At 41.1% G+C, this 26,614-nt stretch overlaps 1 protein-coding gene across 1 annotated transcript in view; it reads left to right on the top strand.

Moving 5' to 3' along the window:
• EBF2 (EBF transcription factor 2) overlaps positions 1–26,614 on the top strand; it is a 209,546-nt gene that overhangs the window by 16,010 nt on the left and 166,922 nt on the right. Inside the window, exon 6 of the mRNA XM_004619144.2 lies at positions 41–109. Coding sequence (XP_004619201.1) covers positions 41–109 — 69 coding nt within the window. The remainder of the gene's footprint in view (positions 1–40; positions 110–26,614) is intronic.

The raw sequence follows: 26,614 nt of genomic DNA, 5'->3' as shown, positions 1-26,614 counted from the left end.
CAATTTTCTTTTACTCTTTTGGTTTCTTCTCAATCTACAGTCGGTGTTGTGAAAAGAAAAGTTGTGGAAACCGAAACGAGACTCCTTCAGATCCTGTCATCATCGACAGGTAGGGGGAAAAGTGGTTTTGAAAAAAATCATTTCAGCTTTTTAAAAGTTTATGAATCTTAACCTTGAGGATGGATCACCTGGACTTTGCCATATGGTAGATTTTTGTGATATGTCAGGGTGGGAAGCCAGTCTAGCATGTGTTTCCTTGTCCTGGTTGGCTTTCTTGGCAGAAGTTAGAATCAGCCTTTTTGAGAATGTATCTTTAAATTGATGCTGGGATTCTCTTCCAGGTGCATTGACTTCCTTGTCAGGACTGTGTGGATGGTGAAAAACATCACCATCCCTGTGTGGCGGGCTAGGGGATCAGTCTGTTTCCTAAAAAAGCAGCAGCAACAACCCCTCTGTCATTCTCAGTGATTGATGATTGATTGAAGACTTTCAATTTAGGGGATGATTTGTGGATTGTGACAAGCTCTCTATTTCGCTGAGGGAGATTCCTTTCTACCACAAAACATTGCATTCTGGGTTGTCTGCTATATTCTGAGTGGGAGAGATTCTTTGGGACAATATGCTAATTCATTGAAATGTGATTTAGCATCCTCAGCTGTCTGTTTTTGTGATTGGAAACAGAACTTACAAACCAACGAAGAAATACCAAATTAACTTCCAGCAATCATGTAATTTTTAAGAAATCCCATATTCCCACCCCTAATTTTTTCTCTTTCGTTAAAAAACGGAATAATTCCCCATTGCTTCTTTCTTTGGGTTTTCATGTTTCTAGCCAGGTCCTGAAATGGAATGGAGAGACCACAGTCTCCAAAGTTGTTATTCCAATATTCCAACGAATTCTCAGTTGGGAGAATAGAACCTCTGGCATTCTTCCCAGAAAGTCAGCTTGGTTTTTTCATGGAAAGTATAGAATAGTCCAGGAAAGAGGAGGCTGGAGTTCTGATCCTGTCCTAGCTTCTGACCTTGGACAAAGCACTCAGCATCTCTAATCTTCAATGTACACCGGTGGGTTGGAGGATTCTTACTGCTGCAGTAGGTTTCAGGAGGCTACTGAAATATCTGTGGCAGTGCGATAGTGTTCTTTGAGATTCTTGAGAGAGGATGAGAACCAAATATAAAATATTTGTTGAATGAGTGTTGTATCTTTGGCATCTTAGGATGTTTAGGTGAGACAAATTTTAACAAGTTGTTTGAAAGTTAAATTTTTTCCTCTCTGAAAATGCACAGACAATGAAAATGAAAGAGTTGCAAGAACTTTCTGGGGTTAGCCATCTTCCCAAGCCCAGGGATGGTGTCATAACTTGCCCACAGTTACACAATTACACAGCTTATTGGAGCAAGTGGTACTAGAATACAGTTGTTTTGCTTCTAGGCCTGCATTCCTCTCACTGTTATACTTTATACCTTCCTCCTATACTCTCTATTCTAACATATATAGGTTGAATGTGCTGATTGTGTGTTAGTCACATCATTTCCCTACTTCCTAGGATGCCCTTAGGATTCTCTATGGGAGGGAACTTTGAAGCATAGGAGAGAAATCTAGATACAGATCTAGTCCTTTCCTATGTGTCAAGACTGAGCTCAGGTGGGAGAGAGCACAGTGGGTAGGGTGCTTGCTTTGCACATGATCAATTTGGCATCTCATATGACCCTCTGTGTACTGCTAGGAGGAATTCCTGAGTGCAGAGTCAGAAGTAAGACCTGAGCATAATCAGGTGTGGTCCAATAACCAAACCAAACCAAGACAAACAAAAATAACCCAAGCGGGCTGGAGTGATAGCACAGCGGGTAGGGCGTTTGCCTTGCACGCGGCCGACCCGGGTTCGATTCCCAGCATCCCATATGGTCCCCTGAGCACCGCCAGGGGTAATTCCTGAGTGCAGAGCCAGGAGTGACCCTTGTGCATCGCCAGGTGTGACCCAAAAAGCAAAAAAAAAAAAATAACCCAAGCAAACAAAAAAGGGCCGAATTCAATCTTTATCCAGTCTTTTTATTTTTTAAACCAATTTCAGCTCCCCTTTCAAGAATGTTCTTTAATCTTATAACTTTTACATTTTTTTTTTTTGCATTTTGGTCACACCCAGTGATGTTCAGGGGTTACTCCTGGCTCTGCACTCACCACTTCTGGCAGTGCTCAGGGGATCCTATGGGATTCTGGGGATCGAATCCAGGTTGGCCACATGCAAGGCAAATATCCTCTCCGCTGGACTATTGCTCTGGCCCCAATTGTTATATCTTTTCTTATAATAAATAGCCCCTTAACCAGCTCTGGGAATACTTACAAACCTATAAATGCTAACCTATACTTTACATCCTAATGACTCTGAACTTAGCAGTTCTTACTTTTAAAAAGTTATATAATACACACTCAAGGATATAATCTAACTTGCCTATGTCTTTTCCCTATGCAATATACATTCTTCATTTACAAAAGAAAGTAGTGTTTTTACCTCTATGGTATGGAGCAAAATATTTTTCTACTAGGTTTGCACTAGAATGCCCCCCCCTTTTTTTTTGCTTTCTTTTGGGGTCATACCTGGCAATGCACAGGGGTTATTCCTGGCTCTGCACTCAGGAATTACTCCTGGCAGTGCTCGGGGGGACCAGGAGGGGTACTGGGAATCGAACCCGGGTCGGCAGTGTGGAAGGCAAATGCCCTACCCGCTGTGCTATTGCTCCAGCCTCTTGGTTTTTTTTTTTTGAGTGGGTGGAAATTATATCTTAGCTGCATATAACAGAGCTTTATGTGACTGTGGCATTTATATTTATTATCCTGTGCACAATTAAATAGTCCCATAATGTCTCTGCATCACTTGAAATATTTGTCATTTCCGAAATATTGTATGTCTACACATGGAAACATACATACCAAAGGGCACTGTAAATTGACTAATATTAGGTTTTAAGAGAATCCATTATTATAAACAGATGCATTAGTTCAACTTATTCATTTTAGGACTTTTACTTTTTGGGTCATATCTGGCGATGCATAGGAGTTACTCCTGGCTCTGCACTCAGGAATTACTCCTGGCGGTGCTCAGGGGACTGTATGGGATGCTGGGAATCAAACCCAGTTAAGCTGTGTGCAAGGCAAACGCCCTACCTGCTGTGCTATTGCTCCAGCCCTTCATTATAGGACGTTTAATGGAAGATATTGTTCTTGCACCAAAATCTAGTCTCATTACTCCTCAGTGTCTTGTGGGCTGACCTTTACTTCATTTGTGCATGCAAAAGGAAAGGTGGGTGGCTCATGTCATCCAGAGCTCTGGTCCCTAGGTTTAGTCTCTGCTGACCTAGAGATGTTCAGATCCCCCATGAGCACCAAATGGGTGCAAAGTAATCTATTTTGGATTTCCTTTGAGTAAATATAGAACTCTTTTCTGTGCTCTTATTCTTCTAATGCCAACTCCTCCCCCTTCTTGCTTCATGTAACCAGATGCAGTTAATTTACACGGTTTCTCTTTGAGTTTTCTCACACACCAGACACGTTGTATGTTGGCTCTAGGGAAGTCTGTTTATTCCCTTGGAACTCTGCATGTTTGAAAAAAGAAAGGGGAAACTGAAGGGTAGCTGCCCAACTTTTCATCATCATCGACCTCTTTTATTTTGTCCTTGTGAACGCAGGGTTTGACAATATTTTGCCTGCCAAGCTGTAATGAATAAGTAATAATTCAGCTGTAATTCCCTTTTTATTAATTAAAGGCATATGACAGAATGAGAAGGAAACATCTCATCCCAGAAATGCCCTTGATCTCATCAGTAGCCAATCAGAGTTTTTGATCCAGATGAGACAACCAATGTTACCACACCAACTTAATAAACTTCTAGCTCAACATGCAGCAACTTGACTTTTCATTTTGCCCATGTGACCACATCCTGGGCAGACATTCAGTTTCCAGTAGGCTGCTTGAACTATGAAAAATAGCTTTACTACCATGTGGCTCCTTAATTGAAAACCATTGGATTTTACTGTAGTGTATACCCCATTGGGGACTTCATTCTCCATTTCCTAAGACTCAGCCCCCAACTGGGACATTTTTCCCTGCTAATTACTCTCTGCCTTGATCTTTATAGAAATGTAAATTTATTTTTATTTTCATTTACGTTTGGAATTCTTGAACAGCCACACCTCTCAAGGAAAAGGTGGGGGTAATTCATAGCCCAGCTAGGTGCTGCTCCTCCAGGGCCTCCCGTTCTTTTCCTTCTGAATATGGACATGTGCATGGAGCTGGAATAGGAGTGTTAGTTTTTAGTGTATGAATAATAAGTTCTATTGAGAGACAGTTCAACAGGCTAGATTGCATGCATTGTATGTGAGAAGCCCAGCTTCTATCCTTGGTACCACATTGTCCTCTGAGCATAAACCGGGGACTGGGCCCTCAGCACCACTGGGTGTGGTCCCAAACAAAACAAAACAAAACTGGAAAAAAAAAAGGAAGACGAAACCCACAAAGGCCAGAGAGCTAATACCAGGAATGTTTTGCCTTGCATGTGCTGAACCTCGGTTCTGCTGCTGGTACTCCCCTGAGTATCTCCAAGAATGACCTCTGAGCACAGAGCCAGAAACCCTTAGGGTAGCACGGTAAGATCCCCAAACCAAAAACCTAACTAAAACATCAAATTCCCTCTTGCCACAAAACAAAGTTCCTATCTAGAAAACAAACAAAGGTCACTCCACCTCCCATCTCTTCACCAGCACAAGCAAAACCAACAATGAGCACTGGCCTTCAGTATCAATCTTGTCTATGGAGTCTTGCATGTGGATTTTTTTTTTTTTTGCTTTTGGGTCACATATAGTAATGCACAGGGGTCATTCCTGGCTCTGCACTCAGGAATGACCCCTGGTGGTGCTCAGGGGACTATATGGGATGCTGGGAATCGAAGCCCGGTCGGCCGCGTGCAAGGCAAACACCCTACCCGCTGTGCTATCGCTCCAGCCCCAGCATGTAGAAAATTTTATTTTTTTCTGTTTATTTTTTTCTTTTTGGATCACACCTGGCAATGCACAGGGGTTATTCCTGGCTCTGCACTCAGGAATTATCCCTGGCGGTGCTCAAGGGACCATATGGGATGCTGGGAATCGAACCCGGGTCGGCCGCGTGCAAGGCAAATGCCCTACCCGCTGTGCTATTGCTCCAGCCCCTGCATGTAGAAAATTTTAAAAGGCTCAAACTTCTTTACAGTATTACTTCAAACAAAAGCTCCAATTCAACCCTGTTTTCAGGGTCTCTGCTCTCTTCAGGCTCTATTCTTCATCTAGAAGTTTCTTCTGAATATTACTGAATTCTGGAGTTCTCCTGAAGTGGGAGAAAACAAGAACTCAAAAGAGTGGTTCCTGTTTCTGTTCTTGTGGTTCTGTACAAAATAACCTGGGAGAGGAGGGGCACAATCTCTTTGTAGTTGTCTCTGCCCATGTGCACACTCGTAGGATATTTTCTCTGAAGGAGCTGGTAAAACCTATTTTTTTTCACAGACTTTAGATCTTAGTCTTTTGTCTTGGGACCTTGGTCTTTAAAAAAACAAGTCTCACAATGGAGACGTTACTGATGCCCGCTTGAGCAAATCGATGAACAACGGGATGACAGTGATACAGTGATTATTTTTTCTAATAACATTTTGTTTGTTAGAAATATAGAATGCTTAAATAAATCATAAAGTAACAAATTTGGGTTTTGATTTTTAAAAATTTATTGTATTTTTATAAAGTAGTTCATAATATTTGATTACATATAATATTTGAATACCACTCCCACCATCATTATACCTTCCCACCACCATATTTCAGATATTTCCATCCTGAACTGCAACCCCTGCCCCGAAGCAGAACTGAAATAATTTATTTTGTATCATTTGTTATAAACAGGCCGTTGAAAATGCTCCAAAAATTTTTCCTTAGACGAAAGTGTGTAAAGATTGTTATATTTCACCTGGGGCCATTAAGCCCCTCTATAAGAGATCACTAATATGTTGTTAAAGGTTGAGTCTTGTGTGCCTATATATATACACACACACATATATGTACACTATATATATATACACATATATGTACATGTATAGTACATGTATATATGTACATATATATCTGTAAAAATGTACTTCCCTCTAAGATTGGTTGCCCTCTACTTTAAACCCCATCAAATGTGGTGTGCTAGTCTTGGATATGAATGGTGTGAGTTATGAGATGTTGTATGGTTGTATGGTGCAGGAATAGATTCACTCATGGGTGTGGCTCAGTCTGAGTGTGTGGAGATTGGCCATGAGCATGGTGGCGGTTGAGTTCTAGAGGTTTTTGGCTGCTGGGGCTGGTCCCTTGGGATGGGGAGAGGCCTCTCATGCCCCCTTCCTGGGTACCCTGAATGAAACAGCCTGATGTGGGGTTCAGTAGCATGACTATGGCAAGTCATTTCATGCTCTCTTCTGAGAGAATTATAACTAATCTCTGGATCATGGCCATTGATGAGATCATCTGGTGTCAGCCAGAGGTGGCAGTGACAATGACTATTGTTCTTAAAAAATCCTTAATCGTGGGAAATGCACAGAGCATATATTTAATCTTCTTATTTATTTATTTAGCTTTTTGGGTCACATCCGGTGATGCACAGGGGTTAATCCTGGCTCTGCACTCAGGAATCACTCCTGGTGGTGCTTGGGGGACCATATGGGATGCTGGGAATCGAACCTGGGTCGACTGCGTGCAAGGCAAATGCCCTAGCCACTGTGCTATTGCTCCAGCCCCATCTTTTTAATTTTTAAATAGAGAATTTGCAGGTATTAAATTCTTCCATTTTGTGGTAAAACCATCACTACTTTCCAGCCACAGAACTCTTTTCAAAACTGCAAAACTAAAACTTTGTTCACATTAAACTTCAACTCCCATTTTACCAATCCTCCAAGTCCCGGGTTTTGCCCCTTGAATTCTGACTACTCTACATGCCTCAAGCAACATTGAATTTGTGGTTTTCTGACAGGGTTAATTTCCCTAAGCACAAAGTTCTTGAAGATATTTTTTGTTGTAACTTTGGGAGAATTCCCTGTTTTTGTCTTGGGATCACACCTAGTAGTAGTTGGGGGCCAATTCTGGGGACTAGCATTGCTCAGAGGACACTGTGGTATGGGGACTGAACCCAGGGTTCCCAGGTGCAGAGTTCCATTTGAGCAATCTTCCTTCCCCTCTCTCATGTCTCCTCTCTTACCCTCTCCTACTCTTCCCTTCCATTTCCCTTTCTCCATCTACTTCTCTTTCTCCTCTTCCTCAGCCTTCTTTCTTATTCTTATTTTCTCTTCCTTATCAAACCTAGGGCCTCAAATATGCAAGCACGTCTATGACCCTGAGCTATATCCTTGCCTCAGGCTCCTCAACCATGTTCTTGACTTGTATTGTAGATTCAGCGTTTAAGCTGAAAGATCTTACTGTTTCTTGCAGTGTTTGGACAATATTTATAGTTGAGCTGAAGTCTACAAACTTAGAAGATTCCTGAAATCCTAGGTGTCTTATGGTAGTTTTCCAGTTGTGACCAGTCCCTCTATTTCCCCTGAAGTTGCAAACCAGATGTCAGTGACACCTGGAAAAAAGGTTTTGCTTCTGAGTACGATGAAAAAGACCAATACTCAACATTTATCTAACACTTAATTGGCACTTACTGTGTGCAGGCTATTATTAATTAAGTAAGCTTAATAAATCTTCAATGAATGAGAAAAGTCCAATTTTATGGAGAAAAAGGAATCTTAAGGAGTTAGCTAAGTTGGGTAAGGTCACATAGCAAGTTTTAGTGGTAAAATTAGAGTGTGACCATTTTTTTTTCCAAGAAAAAATAATGCTTTGGTATGATAGAAGGGAAGACTTTCCAGAATTTGGAGCTGTTGAAGAATGAAAGACCTGTTAAACCTGGGCTGAAATGAGATCTGATGGGAACATTAAGATTAAGGAGGGGATCTGTTCTATGGGAAGTCAGGTGAGGTTGTGGTCAAAATATCATTTATTGGGGCTGGAGTGATAGCACAGTGGGTAGGGCGTTTGCCTTGCACGCGGCTGACCTGGGTTCAAATCCCAGCATCCCATATAGTCCCCTGCGCACCGCCAGGGGTGATTCCTGAGTGCATGAGCCAGGAGTGACCCCTGTGCATTGCTGGGTGTGACCCAAAAAGCAAACAAAAATCATTTCTTTTTTTTTCTTTTTTTTTTCTTTTTGGGTCAACCCATCGATGCTCAGGGGTTACTCCTGGCTCTACGCTCAGAAATTACTCCTGGCAGTGCTGGGGGACCATATGGGATGCTGGGAATTGAATTTGGGTCGGCCGCGTGCAAGGCAAACGCCCTACCCGCTGTACTATCACTCCAGGCCCAATATCATTTATTTCTGTGAATGTACAAGTTCTCATTAGTAGTGTGACAGGTTTGATGGAATATTAGTACCCAGCTGTATAAGAAGAAGCACAGTGTAGCAGAAATAACTCTGTGGACTAGGGTCAGACAACCAGTTTTCAATTTCAGATTGTTAACTACCTGTCTAATGTTAGAGGTCACAAACTACCTTCTTGAATTTCAGTTTCCCTATCTGTACGGGGCCGTATGTTGGACTTCATGGATGTAATGCATAATTTTATATTGCTTTCTAGTTCTAAGTTCTCTGATTCTATCTGAGAGTTCTGGTTGGGTGTCAGATATACCAGTATATTATCTTAGCTCATCAATAATTTATGGGAGTGATTATTATGTACTTTCTCTGCCCAGAGTTACCATCACCAGCATAAGGGAACCTAGTGTGGTGAAGAGTCTACAAAAGGCTCGCTGCAGGCTATATGTATGTATTTTGTGTGTGCGAAAACATTCATTCCTTCAGGAAAGACATAGAATTTCTATTGACTCAAATTGAATGTATCATTCCTTCATGCTTTCTAATAAAATCTTTGCTAGTTTCTTGGCGTTTTAAGCAGATACAGAAAAAGACACTGCTACCTGCTGGTTATAGACAAAGTGTCTCTTCAGGTAGAAGTACTTGACTGAATGATAGTACAAGCCAAGAAGTAAACAAATAAATCAAATTTCATTTGCAGAAGTCATTCTCCTCATGATTAAAAAATGGTGCAGGTGTTGGAGAGATAGTAAAGGCTTTAAGTCATTTGTTTGCATTCTGCCAGCCCCGAATCAAACCTCCAATACTTCATATGGTTCCCCAAGAACTACCAGGGGCTACTCCTGAACACAAAGCCAGAAGTAGGACCTGAGCACCACTAAATCACCAAGTGTGTCTCACCCCCTCCATAAAAAGATAGAATAAGGAAGTTATGACAATCACTTCTGAAGCTTGGTTGTGTTTTTTAGTGTTTTCACTTCTGTAGTTTGGTTAGTGGTTTTTTTTTTTTTTTTTTTGAGTGGTGAAGGGGTCTCCCAAGCAGTTCTCAGGAGAACTGGGAGCTACTCCTGGAGATGTTGGGGCTGCTGGCCAGATGGTTCAATGCTCAGGCCCAGCAATGCAGTGCTGCTCATACCTCGTGGTGCTTGGGGGTGCCAGGTCATATCTAGCTGTGCTTAGGGACCTTCAGGGCTGCTCCAAGTAGTTTTAAGGGGATGGAGATGAGTAATGCCAGGGCTGGAACTTGGGGTCCCTGTGCTTGCAAGACAAGCACTGTTGGGCTAGTTTTAAAGATTTGTTCTTATTTGGGGTACAGTTCGTAGAGGGCTTGTCTTGCATGTGCTGACCTGGGTTCGATTCCACACGTTCGGACAAGCCTCACGCATGAAGGAACTGGCAAAGGAACCCAGGTGTGCAGGACCCAGGGCCGAGATCTCCAAGGCTGCTTGGATTGAGACTGGGCCTCTTCCATCCCGATTCCCCATTTTCCAGTAGCTAGGCAGTCACACCCAGAAACTGCCCCCAGCGCCCGTGTAATCCCATCAACAGCCAACATTCAGAGACTATAAAACCAAGCTCCCAGAAGCGGATTAATTGCTGACCAGTAATTGGCTTACAGTTTGGATGACTGAGTTCTTTGTTAACTTTTATATACAACTTTTCCTGTTAGTGCTGATACTTGACAATAGTTTAGCAATTTTACCTTCTAGTGGAAGATAGGTGTAAATAACAGTAGAATAGATATATAGGATCGGAAAGCCGAATGAACCCTTGATAATTCAGTAAATATATATTAAGAGGTTATTAGATGATGGATTTTGCAAGGTACAAAATTTCCCCATCAGATCTTGTCGTTTTTATTTTTTTGCTTTTTGGGTCACACCTAGCGATACAAAGGGGTTACTCCTGGCTCTGCACTAAGAAATTACTCCTGGCAGTGCTTGGGGGAACCATATGGAGTGCCTAAGATTGAACCTGGGTCAGTTGTGTGCAAGGAAAATGCTCTACCTGTTGTACTATCTCTCTGGCCCCGACCATGTCAGTTTTTCTTGAGGTGGGTGGTGCTAGTGGTGCAATTGGGGGCTGCTTTCTATTTATTCACTTAAGGCAGGCAATTTTCCAGGAGGGTACTGGATTCTTTTTTCAGAAAGGGGACATGTTTGCCAACTAAGCTTGGGAACCTCTGTTCAAATGGAAACAAAAGGTGTGCATAAATAACTGGGAAACAAAGTAGAACATGCAGTAAAGGAGGTAGAAACTTTCAGGAGGATATGAAATGGACAGGGGTGATTTCTTCTAGGCCATGGTGTGTGGTGTGTCAGCTGTAACTTGGATATATGTAGCTGAGGTTGAAGGGCATTCTAGGAAGAGAAAAGGGCGTAGGAAAAAGCATGTGGAAAAAAAATCCTAGTTCTTCTTCTTCTTGGGTTTGAGGCCACAGCTGTGTGTAAGGCAAGTGCCTTACTCATGGTACTTTCTCTCCAGCCCCTAGTTCTTCATGAAGTTTCAGAATTTCATGTACCTGTGAGAAGAAGGACAGTAGGAAAAACTAAAACGATTATATGGAATTAATAATAAAGTCCAGAAGATTTTAGATTTCTGTACAAAAAATGTTTAACATTTTGCTGGTGATGGGAAGACTTCAAATAATTTTTAATATTATGGAGAGAGAACTTTGAGAAGAACTTGGAAAATGGAGAATGGGAATTAGGGAAAGTATTAGGAGGATGTCTGGCTGAAAACTGCTTTTCTTTATGTAACTCTTTCTGGGAATTTATTTGTCTATCTGTCAAAACTTAGGGATTATTTCAATCACCATATATGCAAACTGGAATTTGGGAGATGGGCCCAGAGTTATAATTTTGTGACTTCTATTAAAAAAATACAGATTTCTGATTTAGACTTTCTTCAGCTTCTTCTGATTCTACCCCTTTCTGCCACCACTAGTGTCTGAGTCATTTTTACCATGTAAGTGTTTGTCCCTGTCCCTGGAGGTGAGGCACCCATTTCTCACCTCCCTGCACCCTACATCCCCTCCCCCAGTTCACCCACCACTCCAGAGCTTTTGCTGATGTTACCACTTGTCCCCATGAGTACCCGTTCTTTGTTCACTCGAAAGCTCAGATCCTTTGCAAAGAACTGCTGTTGTACCATCTGGCAATCTGTGAATATTTTAGTAGCCTGGATGTCTGTGAGAAAGCAAAAACTCAGAGGCCAGAATCGAAATCATTTACAAACATTCTTTAGAAAGTGAGAGAATGACCCAAATCAATTCACCTTTATCAATGGTCTTGTTAACATTGTTTATGGAGGTCTCCTGAATCAAATTATCAAAGGACCCATTTGATATCAAGAGTCATTCAAAACAGATAATAGTATAGTATGCTTTAACTTTTAGCTTCTTCTAAAAAAAACTGTGGTGTTTAATAGCAGATTTACCAGAAAATTTTATGAGTCAACAGAAGCAGAAGAATAGTACTCTAGAATTATGCTGTGTTGGGAATTAGCAATAATTTATTTTTTGGAAGGAGCTATTGTTGTGAAGTTGGCTATCTGGCTTGGATGAATACAGGACCTGAGTCTTAGAAAATATGATAAACAACATCTTCACCCAAAAAGAGTCTTATAGATCTTCCAGGTATTTATTTTATTTTATTTTTTCTTTTAAGTGAACAAGGCTGAATAATTTTCTCTGGGCTTATTTTTGACTTAGTCAATATATTAAACAGTTGGGAAATAGGACACATATCCCAAAGAGATGAGAAGGAATTTTCCCACAGATAATTTGCAGACTTAAAGTTCTACCGACTAGCACTCAACTAGACTACTGTTGATCAAAATCTTGTAAGAATTGTTCCTTGTTGCTCTGCTCTTCAACCTTGACTAGAATCACATTTGATCAAATGAGAGAGTGGCTAAGTCTGGGGAAGGTCAAAGCATATCAGGGAAGCAGCCCAGATCCAAGCCTACCAGTGCTTGGCATTTCATTCCGGATCAGGTCACTGGATGATATTCCTTCAGGAAGGTTTTGTTTGAAATTCAAAGTTTACACGCAAGGAAAACTTTCCCAGCTCCTTCAAGACCACCAAGGAGCCACCCTGATGAGAATAACTACAGCTGTTCCCACATACCAGCAGCTTTTCAGAAGAAAATAAGGGAGAAAGTCTTAATCCCTTCGATATGATGACAGAAATGGAAGAATTCACAGCGACAACATTATTAGATTAAAGCAAGCACTTTGGAGTGAGCACCTCCATTTTAAAATCCATATGTTGCCAAGACTTTCATTTATATATTTCTTATTAATTTAAAAAAATTTTAGGCACTGTTTTGCAATGGTGCTAATATTAATGTTCTAAGGATGTTAGGACTTAAACAATGAGAAAACATAAAATGATGATAAGTTCGGGTCATTGTAATAAAATGTTGTTATTCAAAAACAGCTCCTCTATTAAAACCCACATCATCTCTATAGAGAAAAATGACACCCTACCCCCCACTTTGGTTCCAGATTTGCACTGAACATTTTCCTTATTGGTTTCAAGCTACACATAAAGCTCCTTTAGCTATTTACTAGGGTCATCACTCCACATTCATATGAGAAAGGACTAAGTAAAACCAATTGATGCAGGGGGCATATACTAAGCAAGTTAAAGATTTGAGTGGGATTATAATCAAGATTTCTCGATCCCAAGACAAAACTGCACCAGAGTTGGGTTTTACTAATCTTTTGCCAATCATTCATTTTCTCACTTTCACTGAATCTGGAGTTGCCATATTTAACAAATAAAATAAAGGATGTCTATTAAATGGAAGTACTGGGTAAATGTATGTGTGTGTATTGGTGTGTGTGTGTGTGTGTGTGTGTGTGTATATGTTCAGACATGTGTATGTGTATTTGTGTAATACAAAGCTTGAACCCAGGACCTCACACAGATAAAATATGGAGCTTCCCACTGAACTTATCCCTGTTCCAAATTTGTTTTTATTTTCAGGCCACACCCAATGATACTCAGGGTTTATTCCTAGCTTTGTGCTCAGGAATCACTTCTAGAGATGCTCAGGTAGAGCATATGGGATATTGGGGATTGAATCTGGGTCGACCACATGCAAGGCAAGCGCCTTACCCATTGTATTATCTCTCCCCTGGTCCAAGTTTGAACTGCTTCTAAGATATGTGTCCCAGTTAAATTTGAATTTCAGGTAAAAAATGAACACATTTTCCATATGTGATTATCATGCAATAGTTGTGATATGCAGAAAACTTGTTAGTCTAAAATTCAAAATTGGGCATCTAATATTTGCTCTGGAAACCTTAGCTGAATTCCACTTTCTTCTCTGAAGAATAGAGAAGTCTGGACCAGGGGAAAAAATATATGCAGGAGGCTGTGCCATCCTTGGCTCTAGATCCAAGTGGCATGTGCTCTGCTTCCTTTCCTCATTTTTTTTTTTTAACTTTCATGTGGGCCTCATCAACCATCTCTGGTTCGGTCATAGTTTAGTGCCACTTTTAGTTCTACTTGGGAGGCTGCTAGTAATGCAGGAAGTGTTCCTGGACAGCCCATCGTTCCCACCTCCTCCTCCCACTTTCTTGGTCCAGAATGCCCTCCTTTACATTTTGTCCTTTCTTTTATTTTTGTCACCTCTCATTGCCTTAGTCTCAAGCTCTGTCTAGACCCTGTTTTATGGACTTGTCGCCTCCTCAGGATTGCTTTGCCTACTGCCCACTGTCGATCTACAGCTCACTTTAATTCTGACTCCCTTGGAAAACTTTTGTTCAGCATTCTCGAAGTCCCTTCTTCAGCGCCGCAAACATGTGGGATTGTTTAGGCTCAAGTGATAAATTGCGCAGAGTTAAAGGTAAAGGGGGAAGTTCCCATTCCCTGCTTGGTCTTGGCTGACGTTTGAACAAGAGCCAGACTTAACTTCGATTTAACGCTAGCAGTTCGCTTGAGGTTTGCCCAAGTAAATGTAGAATGGCTAATGCATTTTATCATCCAGATGGTGAGTTGCAAACTGAAGCATAAGCCCCACTTAGAACATATATCTGGGTAATTTTGTGAACTTAAACAAAATTTAACTTTGAAAATTGATGTCATGTTAGGTTGACCTCTGTAGATAAAGTGATGGCAGATTTAAAATTTCCTATCTCCTTCCATTTATTTCTATATACTCCATCCTTATCTCCATTGCCTCCCTTCCTTTGAACACTTTTTCTTTTCCTTTCTGTTCGTAGTTTTAGGGTCTCCCTTAGTTTCTCTTCCTTGCCTTGCATTTTTAGTGGAGTGACTAAACTTGAATCCAACACAGGTTATCAGAACTATTATCATTAGCAACTTGTACTCTAATGCCTTCCTCTTCAAGTTTTCCCTTCTCTGTTCATTCCCTGATGAAGAACACAATGCTGGTTTCACTGTAGGTGTTCTGCTTATAACTCCAGGGTGGCGATTTTCACTTAGAGTGGAGTCCATTGAGCTTGTAAATTGTATTGGATCAGTGAGCCCATAATGAGACCTCCAAACCCAAACAGTAGAAATCTGCTGGGATTTTACTGTTCATAAAGCTTCTTCTCCGGGGATGGATAGAGTCATTTAGGTGTGCACTGTGTTTAATATTTGGTCAAGACAGGAAGCAATAATTTTTTATTTTTATGGTGACTTTTTTTTTTTTACAGTGAGTTTTAAAAGCAGTTGTCTAATTCCTATCTCTGAGACAGGGGGCAAATTAACTAGACAGTGAGGTATGCCTGGGTATGGTTTGGGTTAGGGCAGATCTTGTTTAGCATCCTTCCCTACCTTGTGCCTCCACTACTTCTGGTAGCAGACATTGTTCTACATGTTGTAGTTTGAGGAGCTTTAAATTCTTTTTTGGAAGCCTTCCATTGTCCTTTAAAATATTCCCCCAATGTGTGAGGAAAGTGGAACACTGTGACCACCTTGAAAACTTATGTCTAATGCTAACCCTTCCTTAAGATGGCAAGGTAGATAGACATTCTGAAGATTTCCAACCGAATCCAACACAGAAGCCTCAAGTCAAAAATAAAGACTTTTTTTAAAAAACTTCACGAGGAGTGAAACACATTGGCTTGGTCCCCTTTTCAGCAGAGTCTAGTAAACTCAAGTTTCTGGAGACCAAAGCAAAGAAGGCAGTTGTATGAGTTTACATAATTTCTATCAGTTGTGCCAAATCCTCTGTGTTTCTTAATGGGGATTTCCAAAAGCTTAGGCTTGGCTGACCCCCACCCACATCTATAAGAGTTATAACTAGTAGACCATACCCCAGGCCAGCAGAACCTTGACCCTTGTTCCAGATTTTGGTCTTCTTTTATCGCAGGATTAGTAGTTCCATGGAAACTGGGGCTTTCTGATGTCATTATGAAGACAAGGAGGGATAAGCGAAAGGCAATTGTTTTGAAATCCTTTTTTCTTTTTTTTTTTGTCTGGAGACTATCTGTGGAGTCAGCATTTTCCCCCCTTAGTAGAAAACAAAAACTAGGGCCTCCATGCCATTCTTCTTTGGGAAGTCACATCCTTCTACTTTCTAGTAGCAGTGCATCCTACTACTTAATAGAGTTTTATGGGATCGAGTTAGACAAAATTGAGTCAGAAAAAAAGTTGTCATGTAGGATGTGGCCCTTTAAGCTGAGGGACTAACCCTCGACTGTTCATCAGATGGGATGACCTTGAGGAATGCTTCCTGCAAGCTCCTGGGCAATTGAAGCCTAAATTTGTTGCATGGAAGAGAGTTTCAGGGAAGACTCGGAAACTCTGGGTTTATGGCAGAAAATCTGACCCCAGGAGCAAGTCAAGTATCTATTTTCTAAACTGAAAATCACATATTCCTCACCTCTGAACTATTAGGATTATAAAGGGAAGGGCTACTTAGCATTGCCTCAGGTTTTTGGGTTCTGAAATCCCACCCATTTTTTATTTGCCACGGACCCATTGACAGTTCAGGAGATCTTATGAATCTGTAACACCACTGGGGTTTGTTTCCTACAATTAAAATGGAAGAAAAATACCTATTTGGAGGTGAGGGGGGTGTCAGTGAAAATAGAGGCCTAATGTTTGTCCAAGTTCATGGACAGAATTTCTCTACTGATAAAAAAAACAACACCACCAGTGCCACCACCAACGTAGCTTGATTCTCTCTGCATCCCTTTCTTTTTTTAATAATTGATTTAAGACATTTTTAGATTAGTAACATGGTTACAATAGTATTATCCATTTTAGTTTTTATGTACAATGTTTTCACATTAACAGCAAAGTAATGTGCCTATGCCCCACTACCACTGCAATTAAAAACAAAACAATTCATTTAAATTGTAGTCTAGGTTGTGTGTATACACTAGGGTCGATAATTGGAATTTTGGAGCATATAGATACTTCACCTCCCACCACCAAAGTACCCAAGACCCTTCACCGATGCCTTTGTGTTACTTCCAAGCCACCTCATTGTCCCTCACCCTCCTTTCTTTCTTTTATCTGTCACCCCTCCTCTTGTTTTTCTTGCCTCTGTGTTTCCCTCGCTTTTCTGCTCTTCTTTTCCTTTCTTCCCACTTTATGCTGGTCTTTCTTTTCAGTTTCCCTTCCCTCCTGCGGGCTGTCTTCCCCTCCCTAAAGTCACTGACGACTTCTGCCAGCATGTTTGTCCCGTGTATAGTCTTAGCTGTTCTGTTGCTCTCAATGGCCCATTTGTTTGCTCCTATGAAGGAAAAAAAAAAAAGGAAAACTTTTCCAACCTACGAGTTCCGTTGTCTCCCTAGGGATCCTTGTTTGAATCTTTGCTGTAAGATTTCTTTTTTTTTTCCCCCCTATGAAGTACCAAAGAAATAATTGCCTTATCGTTAACAAACAGAACCTGGCTCTTATCACCCCATACCCCAGAGTCTTGGTGCAAAAGTTGGGCCGTGCCAAGTGCATGCATTAACCTGATACGCAAAACCCCTTTTCAAAGCCAGTCCTTAGAGGACGCTCATTGAGGGCGTTTTTGTCGAGAGGTGGCACAGTGAAAGCACTTCTTATAGCACTGGGTGCCAAAAGAGATTGGCTGGCGTTTACACCCCTGTTACAACAAAAAAGAGTATTTTTTTTCTGGGAGGAACATTTTCAGATTGTTCTAATTGTCACTGGCAATGAGCACTACTTGGAACTTGAATCTTACAGTGGCCTCGCTGGAGTTTTAAAACATCCCTTGGCACATGAGACTTCTGGGTTCTGTGGGTGAGCTATGGCCTGTAAAAGCACTCCGGATCATAAAAAGCACCAGCTTGGCTGCCCACTTCGCCCTTTGAAAGGATATGTTATAGCCTGGAGCTCGGACTGCACTGTCAGTGTGGATTCAAGTTTGTTTTTGGAGCCGTGGAGGCCTCCCCTGAGAGCTTATTTGCATCTAGTAACAGCTTCTGAGCTCGAACCTGTTCATGCTCTATTTTAGAAAAAGCAGTGCTCTTCCTTTGGAACCTGGGGAGACTGGGGTATCTTCTCTTTTCGGAAATCAATATGATGTTTTCAGAAAAGCTCAGTGTGGGGCTAATCTTTTTCTCTTCCAATTGAACATCGGCACGATATAACTTTTGGCACACTTGGTTTGTATTTCTGTTGATTTTTGTTTTGTTTTGTTTTGTTTTGTTTGGGATCATTAGACTAGGCGGATGCACAAGGGACCTGGGGAAATGCTCACTTTGGGGTCAACTTGAATTGCCATTCTTTAAAAAAAAGTTTTCCCTGTTGTGTCATCTTTGTTAAAAAAAAAAAGAACCCCCTCCCCCCATAGCAAATTCCCCAAAGATATATGATGTTGCATTGACATCAGATACTGACAGTGAGTCTCCGAAGATCCTTGGGGAAGCTTTCGTTGGGGGTGGGAGAAATCTTTCTCTTAAGCGTTTCCCAGCATTCCTTCAAGACATCTGGTTCTCTCATTTTCTCTCTGACTTCTGTGTCTTTTTTTTTTTTAAAGTAACTCCACTACTGTCATTATTTTTTATTATTTTTAACCATTTAACTCAATGTGCTGAATGGTGATCCCACGTGACATCTTGTCTAAAACTCGTTTGACCTTCAGAAGTGATGACCTTAACCAATTTTTACTGGCAAGTGTCTTGACTTTATTACTCAGGAGACAGTTTATTTTTGTTCCTTAAAGAGAGAGTGAACAAGAGTGAGCTTTTCTTGAGATCAAAGTAAAGAAGAGATCCAGGAGGTTATGCCCACCCATCTCTATGCAAGAGCAAATTTTCTCTTTCCCATTCTGCTTTATTATTATTCTCAGTGTCCTTATAAAAGCATAAATAAACAAGGTGAAATCTCACCCAAGCCCCCTGTAGTCACTTTTCCCCTCTCAAAGCATTTGGAAGCTCTTTTGTTGTTTTTCGAAATTGACTGATGCTGAGTTGGAACATTAGCTAACGTAACTGTCATATTATTTTCTTTTGTAATATATAAATAAGCAGAGGTCAAACTGATTCAATACAAAGGAAGAATAATAGAAGGAAGCAAACTGGCTTGGTTAGCCCTCTTTTCTAGTTTTAGAAAATGCAGTCTGAATGTGAAGAATTAACTTTGAGTATAACCAAAAACTAATAAGTAAGCAGAATAGTATGTAATTGGGTAGAAACTGCATCAAGAGGCCCCCAAACGAGTGAGTCCAGTGAATGAATTGCTCTTCTATCCTGAGACAGGGTGGAGTGAGACACGCCAGTAGAACAGAGTGGGACTGTGCTGCCTCAACCCTTTGATTTAGGTTTCTGGCATTTACAAACCTCAAAGACCTACAAACTATTGTAGGGGGAAAATACCATGTAAACTACAATTTTCTTACTGAAAATAAAATAATTCCACAATATTTTGTGATGGTCTTGGGGAAAATATGGGGCCTTAATGTAGACCATTTCTTCTCATATAAGGGGTCCACAGAGGCCACAGAAAAGACTGCCTCTTTAGGAGATAGCACTGTGGAAGGCTTTGTGGTGTTGGGAAGGGGGTGTGTCAAGTCAGTGGTGTGAACCTGTCATTTCCTGTCACCCAGAATCTACCTAGAGGCACTTCCGTTTGGGTGTCTTCTCTCTTGAAGGATACAACACTCAAGTGCCTTTCACCTCAGCTTTGCCACATGTCAGTAAACTTAGTGATGATTGACCAAGAGCTTGACCAAGGCACCAGAAATTTGTGAACAAGTACAAGGAGGAACTTTTCTTTATAGATGTGGATTTAAGCTTGGATTGTGTGAGTGTTGATAAACACTAATTATAATAGGAAGAATAGCTGGTAGCAATGGGAGTCTCTAATACATTCTCTAATGTCATGCCACCCTACTCAATAACATGTTTTCATTAGGTCTCAACTTTTTATGACTTTATTACGGATGGCAAGTGTGCTTTTTGTTGATTAAATAATAAAGTACTTGTCAAGTCACAAATAAGTAGTGAGCACCTAGTAGGACTCAGGGCTATAGAAGGAGGATAGGAGAATTTCCTGTTTTAGGGTATAAAGACAAGTTCTTGTGGCTGGAGAGAGGTGAGATTTTATGCTTCTTTGATTATATCCAGACTTAATTCTCTGATTTGAGAACTCATAAAACATGTCACCAGTGTTTAGTCCCAGCAGTCAGTTTTATAAGTCATGTTGCTATTGTCTCTAGATTATTTTTTCTTCTGTGGTCACTATTATTTTCTTGGTTCACCCATCACAAAACAGAGGTCACAACGCCATGACCTTTTCCTGGTGGAATGGACTGCCAAAGAAGTCACATGGCCAAGTTTGTATCGGGGGTCCACATTTGTTTCCTCCACTCTTTTAATCAGAATGCTCATTTAATTCTATTCCAGCACCTGTTCAGCAATTAACACCCTACGATTTGCATCTTACCCTGACATTTGCTATCTTTCCAATTAGTTTTTATATCAGTATAATTAGGTAGGGTTATTACAGTGCATCAAGCAGGGTCATGGTTATTCCCAAGCCTTTAAGCGCTTTCCCAGATTTGTTTAGGGAAGCCACTAAGGGCAAATGGTTGATTAGGATCACTGTTTTTCTTCTTCATTCAGATCAGGAGAAAACTGTTTCCCCATGTGGCTCATGAAAGATCAGGGAAACATGTCAACCTATAAGAATTAGTATTATGTAGTTCATGACTTTTGGGTGAATTTACAGAGGATTATAAATAAGGTCCATAAGGTGGGCGTACTGTGGGCATTTTCTGCATAGGGGCCAAGGCAAGAGTTTCACATCTTTTGTTTTGGGTTATCACAGGCAGGCACTAAAAAGAAACATTCATGGGAATTGAAGTCTTCATTGTCAACTTTTTGGTGTGTCTATGTGTGTGCATGTTTGCGTGTGGCAGAGAGTTGTTAAAAGGTTTCCATTCTAATGATACAAGGGGATAAAGAAAAGGAAATTTCAAAATTTAAAAATGCAACCAGTATCTATACTACACCTTAAGCTTGATTTTATAATTTTTGTCCATATTGGGAGTAGATGGTAAAACAAAACTCCAAAACAAAATAAATTCACAAGGCTGAGGTTTTTGCTAAATCCTTTGGAGTAGCTGCGTCTTATGCCCAGCTACTTGGAACACGGCCTTGACACTATCTATAGGTGAGCCATATTATAGCATGGAAGGAAACACTGCCTGTTGTTAAATGCAATGTTCAAAGAGAAACTAAACTTTGAAAAGTTTTATTCAAAGTATATATATTATCATATTATAGTTATAGTATATTATAATATGCAATGTTATACTGTATCACATTATATATTATACTAAATGAGTATAGAGCATTTCCTCAGAAATAATTCTATCAAACTCATAGATTTTTCTCATAAGTTTATCATGTAGGTCATGCATGTTTAAGTGAATCTTTTTTCCCAATGATACATCCCCAGAATTTTGAAAGTTCATAATAGTAAACAAACAAAAACTTTGAAATCTTTTCGAAGAATACAGATTTGTAGTTCTGGAGATATTTCTAGTGGAATATGACTTCCCCACTGAATTGGTGGGATGACATGGCAATATCTGGATGCTGCATCTGATACAGTTGCTGGAGAAACAAAACCATGATTGATGGGGGATGTAATAATGCCAGATTCCTCTGGGAGAGAATTTTACACTGTCTGATTTCATATCGACAAGGTTTTCTTTTACCTGTGATACAAAATTGCATGGAGTGATCTTGTTGTGGCTTGCCTTGATTTTTTAATAGTGAGTGGAAACGTAATATTTAGGCAGTGGATCTCAGAAAACCAGGTAATCAGAATTGCGTTAACTGGGACACTATAATTATAGTTTTGGGGGGTGGTGGAATCGGAAATGAAAACCGCCAACTCTTGAATTGGAGCTTTCTGAATGTTTCCACTTTAAGAAGGGAAGGAGAATGAGTGGGTAGGGGTGGAGTGAGTGTAGGGAGTGACCGATTAGAGTAGGGGAAAGAATTTTGTGACAATATAGATAGATACTGCTCCTTACACTATCTTAATAATTCCTGCTCAAAATGTTGATGTAGAGTGCTTTGCCATTCAGCAAATATTACTTAAAGGAATGGCAAAACCTACTGTTAAGACAGCAGGAACCAAATGGCGCAAGTTCAGTGGGAAAAGAAGCAAAAAAAAAAAGTGTGGTAAAACGCAATCTGGTCTGCTGAAGAAAATGGGCAGAAATACAGCTGTTTTACCATTGGCTGTGAAGGGAATGATAAAACAAATGGAGAAATAATTCACAGCCCCTAATCCTCATCTACTTAATGGGAACTGTATATTTCCATGGGAAGTTTTTGCTTAGATATTCTTTGGCTCTTGGCTTACCTGTCATCTCAATCATGACCTTCTTTTCCACTCACAATTCTAACCCCTTCCTGTACGTTACATATCTCATCACACTTCTTGCCAATTATCTGTGCTGTTAATTTTTCTCCTGTATTTGTTGTTGTTCATAATACTTTTCCTGACTCCTACTACTAAGCAGGTACATATTTTTGTCTTTCTGTTATTGATTTGTCTCCAACTTCTAGACCCTAACATATTGTAGATTTCATTGTTTATTTGTTTCATGAATGAATGACAGGAAACCTCCATTGGGAAGAGTTTGTTTAATGTTTCACAGAGAAGGTTAGAGGTACAGAGATTTTGATTGCACAATGCACAGAAAAGATGTTTCCTTCTTACTGTGTGCCTTGCTAAACTTGCCTTCTTGAAATGGGGTTTATGCCACAAACATGGGAAATGTCTCAAAAGTAGAATATATATCTGTAAATTCAGACTCGAATCTAGGAGACTGGAGAACAGTAGCTGCCGTTCTTGGATCACCCTTCACCTTTGTCACAATAGGTTTTATCTTAAAATGTAAATATACTTCTAGAAATAAAAGTACTTGTTTAAGTAGCTAGCTACCCACTTTAGGAAGAGAGCAAGGGTGAAGTTGAAAACAAGACGGAAAGTATTTGAAATCCCTCACATGTTTTTGATTGGGAATTAAAACAAACTTCTCTGTTTTAAGTGAGGTTATTATTGCTGCATTTTTCTTTGTATAGCATTTTGACAAACAAAATTTATATTCATAAAAGTAGACCCACATCTCTCCTAATAGTCCCTTTATGAGTGTGATGAACTTTATGTACATTAGCCTTAAAGATATTGGGGCTGGAGTGATAGCACAGCAGGTTGGGTGTTTGCCTTGCATGTGGCCGACCCGGATTCGATTCCCAGCATCCCATATGGTCTCCTGAGCACCGCCAAGTGTAATTCCTAAGTGCATGAGCCAGGAGTAACCCCTATGCAATGCCGGGTGTGACCCAAAAAGCAAAAAAAATCTATATGTGCATATCTATCTATCTATATATCACCCTCTTGAGTTTTTCTGGCCCACCTTACCTGTGGTTTTCTTTCCACCCACCCCCTCTCTCACTACACACCCCCCCTTTTGACTTAAAGGACAAAAATTAAAATCTTGTAACCCAGGCTCAAGAACTCTAGGAAAACGATATCCTTACAAAAAAGTGGGGGAAGTAAAAAAAATAAAATAAACAGGGCCTTTTCCCTTCGCTGTCTTGGACTGGGAGCAGATGCTACGGCTTCCTTAGGTACTGAGGTTTCTCTCCGGCTTCAGTTTTCTGAGGCTTGGCTTCATTCGAGACTCTCCTTTGTACAAAACCACTGTGAGGTGAAAAGCAGAGTTCACTTTGCAGGAAGAGTTGAGAAAGGCTGGGCCCAGGTATCGGTTTCTCAGGGATTTCTGGTTGGGCAAGTATTCCAAATTTTGATAACACTCTGGTTTAAAAAGAAAAAATTGATGCAAGTAAGTGATATTCTGTGTTAAATGTTTGGAAGGCCGAGGGGCTAGAGACTCTCAGCAGGGAGCGTGTGTGGGGCAGCAGCAACGGATGGGTTTGGGCTTCAGGAAAGAGGGTGTTTGCACACTTGGGCAGGGCTCGAACGGTTGGTGGTGCCCGTCCAGGTTTGCTTTTGCATCCGTTGATTAAAGACCTTCTGGGAATCCAATCGTTGACTGAGCTGCTGTGTCTCTGCCTTTGGCATCGGCGTAGCCGAGGCTACAGCCTCAGACTGTGCAGTGTCTGGTCAATAGGACTTCTTGATTGACAAACTTGAAGAGCTGAGGCGGGGAGAAGGTGAAGTGATCTAAAGAGATGTTTATTGGGAAAACCGTAAGTGAAGACAGCTTTTAAAGTTGTGCGAAATGGAAATTTCAAGCGAGGAACAAGGGGCTTGTTTCCAGCACTGGAAATGTGGAATGGAAACGTTCCCGACTCCTACGCTTCTCTTCTCCGCTCCCCTTCTCTTCCTTGTTCTCTTGCTCCTCCTTTTACCAGATGTTGTTTCACAAGCACCGCGTAAGATGAGATGTCAGAATAAGAGTGAATCAGAGCAAGAATGGTTAAATCATCAATAGAAATGAAATTTCTGACTGAAAGCAATTTCCTCGGGAACCTTGATTACCCCTGACACCCCGTCCCCTACACACACCAGTTTACTAGGATTCCGTTTCAATGGCTTTGATAAATGTACTACACCTTTCGCCCTAACCAGTGCCTCTGATCAACTGGTGAGTACTGTTTACGGCAAGCAGTAGAGAGTCTTAACTTTTGCTACAGATGTCAAGGTGAGGGCCCTTTGAGAACTTATATGCTCATGCGTGTAAGCATCGTTGGTAATGTAGATGCACACATGTGTATACATAAAAATACATAAACCTGCAGACACACACACACACACAGATAGATCTCTTTGGGCTTATTTCAGGGACCTCGTTCTATGTCCTAAACTTTTTCAGCCTGGCAGGCAGATGTCTCCCCATCAGTGCGGCTCCGGCCCAGCCTTTCAACTCTACAGTTCTGGGAAGTCGCTGGTGAGCGGGAAGGTGTGTGTGTGGAGGTGGGGAGGGGGGTTGGACAGCCAGGGGCACCCTCGCGGGGCCTGCTGTTGCGGCAGGCCTCCGGGAATATTCTCGGCAGTGCGCTGGGCCCTGAAATTGTGGCAAGGCATACCAAGATGTCATAAATAAATAAATAACATTTGCCGTTGTTTATAAATCAATTAATTTGTAAGGTGAAAGGTCATGCAAAATATTTAGTGATTTCAGAGGCAGCTCTCAAGCTGCAGCGGGCGCCCCAGCGGCAGCTGTCAGGATGGTGCTACCCGCTCGGCGCTCTGCTGCACGGCACCCGGAATTTTCTGCCGGGGACGGGTGACCGCTTGATTAGTCGCTACTGGGTTTTGTTCAAGGGAGAGCTCTGCATGGTTGCATTTTAACACCTTCTCCGCTAAGCAGGAGGCCAGCACAGGGTGCTAAATTCCTGTCTGTGGCTGTCTGTGAAATAAATCTCTGTGTTGTGCCGTTCCAAGCTGTCAGCAGTGGTTCGCCCTGATGGGCCCCTGAAAGGAGTTTCCTTTCGGTCTGTGGAACAGTGAGCAGCCACTAGGGAGCTGTCTTTAGCTCAGATTTCAGAGTTAGCTCATTAGACCAATAACAGCAGACACTCTCTTAAACATATTCGCAAAGTTCTATTAGGCGAAGGGAACACATCACTGAGGCCAGACAATGCCATTATTCGGTTTCCCCCGGGCCTGGGGACCCAGCCGAGATGGGAGACAAGAGGGACCCCTGTTTTGCTAGGTGCCGTTTACCCCAGACCCCTCCCTGGTTTTCCTTTCTGACCAATCTCCCTGGCAACTTTAGTCAAAATGAAGTCCGCCACTCTCCCTCCTTGCTTAGGCAGTATGACCCATCCCTTCTCTCTCTTCCTCCTTAATAGGAGTTTTAGCCAATGGGATTCGGTGGAAGGCTTCCAGGGGAATGATGATTTTATGTTCTGGCCTCTCGCATCTTCTTTCAATGTATGGTTTTCTTCTTGGCTCAGAGACGTCGGTTCTGGGATACTCCTCAGATATTTATGTGACATTCATGTAATGAAGCCAGTAACTACATTTCTGAGTGGGGTGTTTCCTTGTAAAATGGGTTTGGCCCGACTTCTGCGTAACTTGTTCATTTTAAGCGTTCCCGAATATCTGCCCGGGCTGAGACCTGGCACATGGCTGCTCAGCTATATAAGCTATCACATGGATGTAAACTCGGAAACTTTTCATCGGGGTAGTATTTCTGACAGGCTCATGGCTGGAAGATGCAGCGACTTTGTTAATACCCAGTTACCAAGGAGTTGTACTATTTGCATCTCTATAAACCGTCTTTACCTTTCAGACCGATATTTCTGTGTTCAACACTTGAATATAATTAAAAAAAAAAGAAAACAATCCGTTTTAGGGTGATGGATCCTAAGTACATGCTTTCTTTATTATTCATGCTGTTATTTATCATTTGTGTCTGGTAGTGCTAGTTTTACAGTTACACGTCGATCTGCCTACAGAATTCCCTGGTGCGTACTTGTATAGAACATGCTGAATATGTTCATACTTGGCTTAAGCACAAAGGTGATTCTCTTCTTTCAGAAAAAAAAAGTGGGCAAAGTCTGTTCAGCCATTGTCAAGTAACTCAAGGAAAGGAAAAAAAAGAACAAAACTTTTTTTTTCTTTTATGACAAATTCAAACTCCTATTCCATGTGCTGTTTTTTTTTTTTCTCTTTCACTCATGGATAACTTAAAATGGCTCAACTTGAAATTTTCCATGTGTCCAGGAAAGCTCCTGGGACCTCTGAGGAGATGTAGGCAGGAAACACTTCAGAATATATAAC

The sequence above is a fragment of the Sorex araneus genome, chromosome 7 (genome assembly GCF_027595985.1).
Source record: "Sorex araneus isolate mSorAra2 chromosome 7, mSorAra2.pri, whole genome shotgun sequence".
Lineage (NCBI taxonomy): Eukaryota > Metazoa > Chordata > Mammalia > Eulipotyphla > Soricidae > Sorex > Sorex araneus.
The sequence above is the reverse complement of the archived record's forward strand: the minus strand, read 5'-3'. Positions and strand labels throughout refer to the sequence as shown.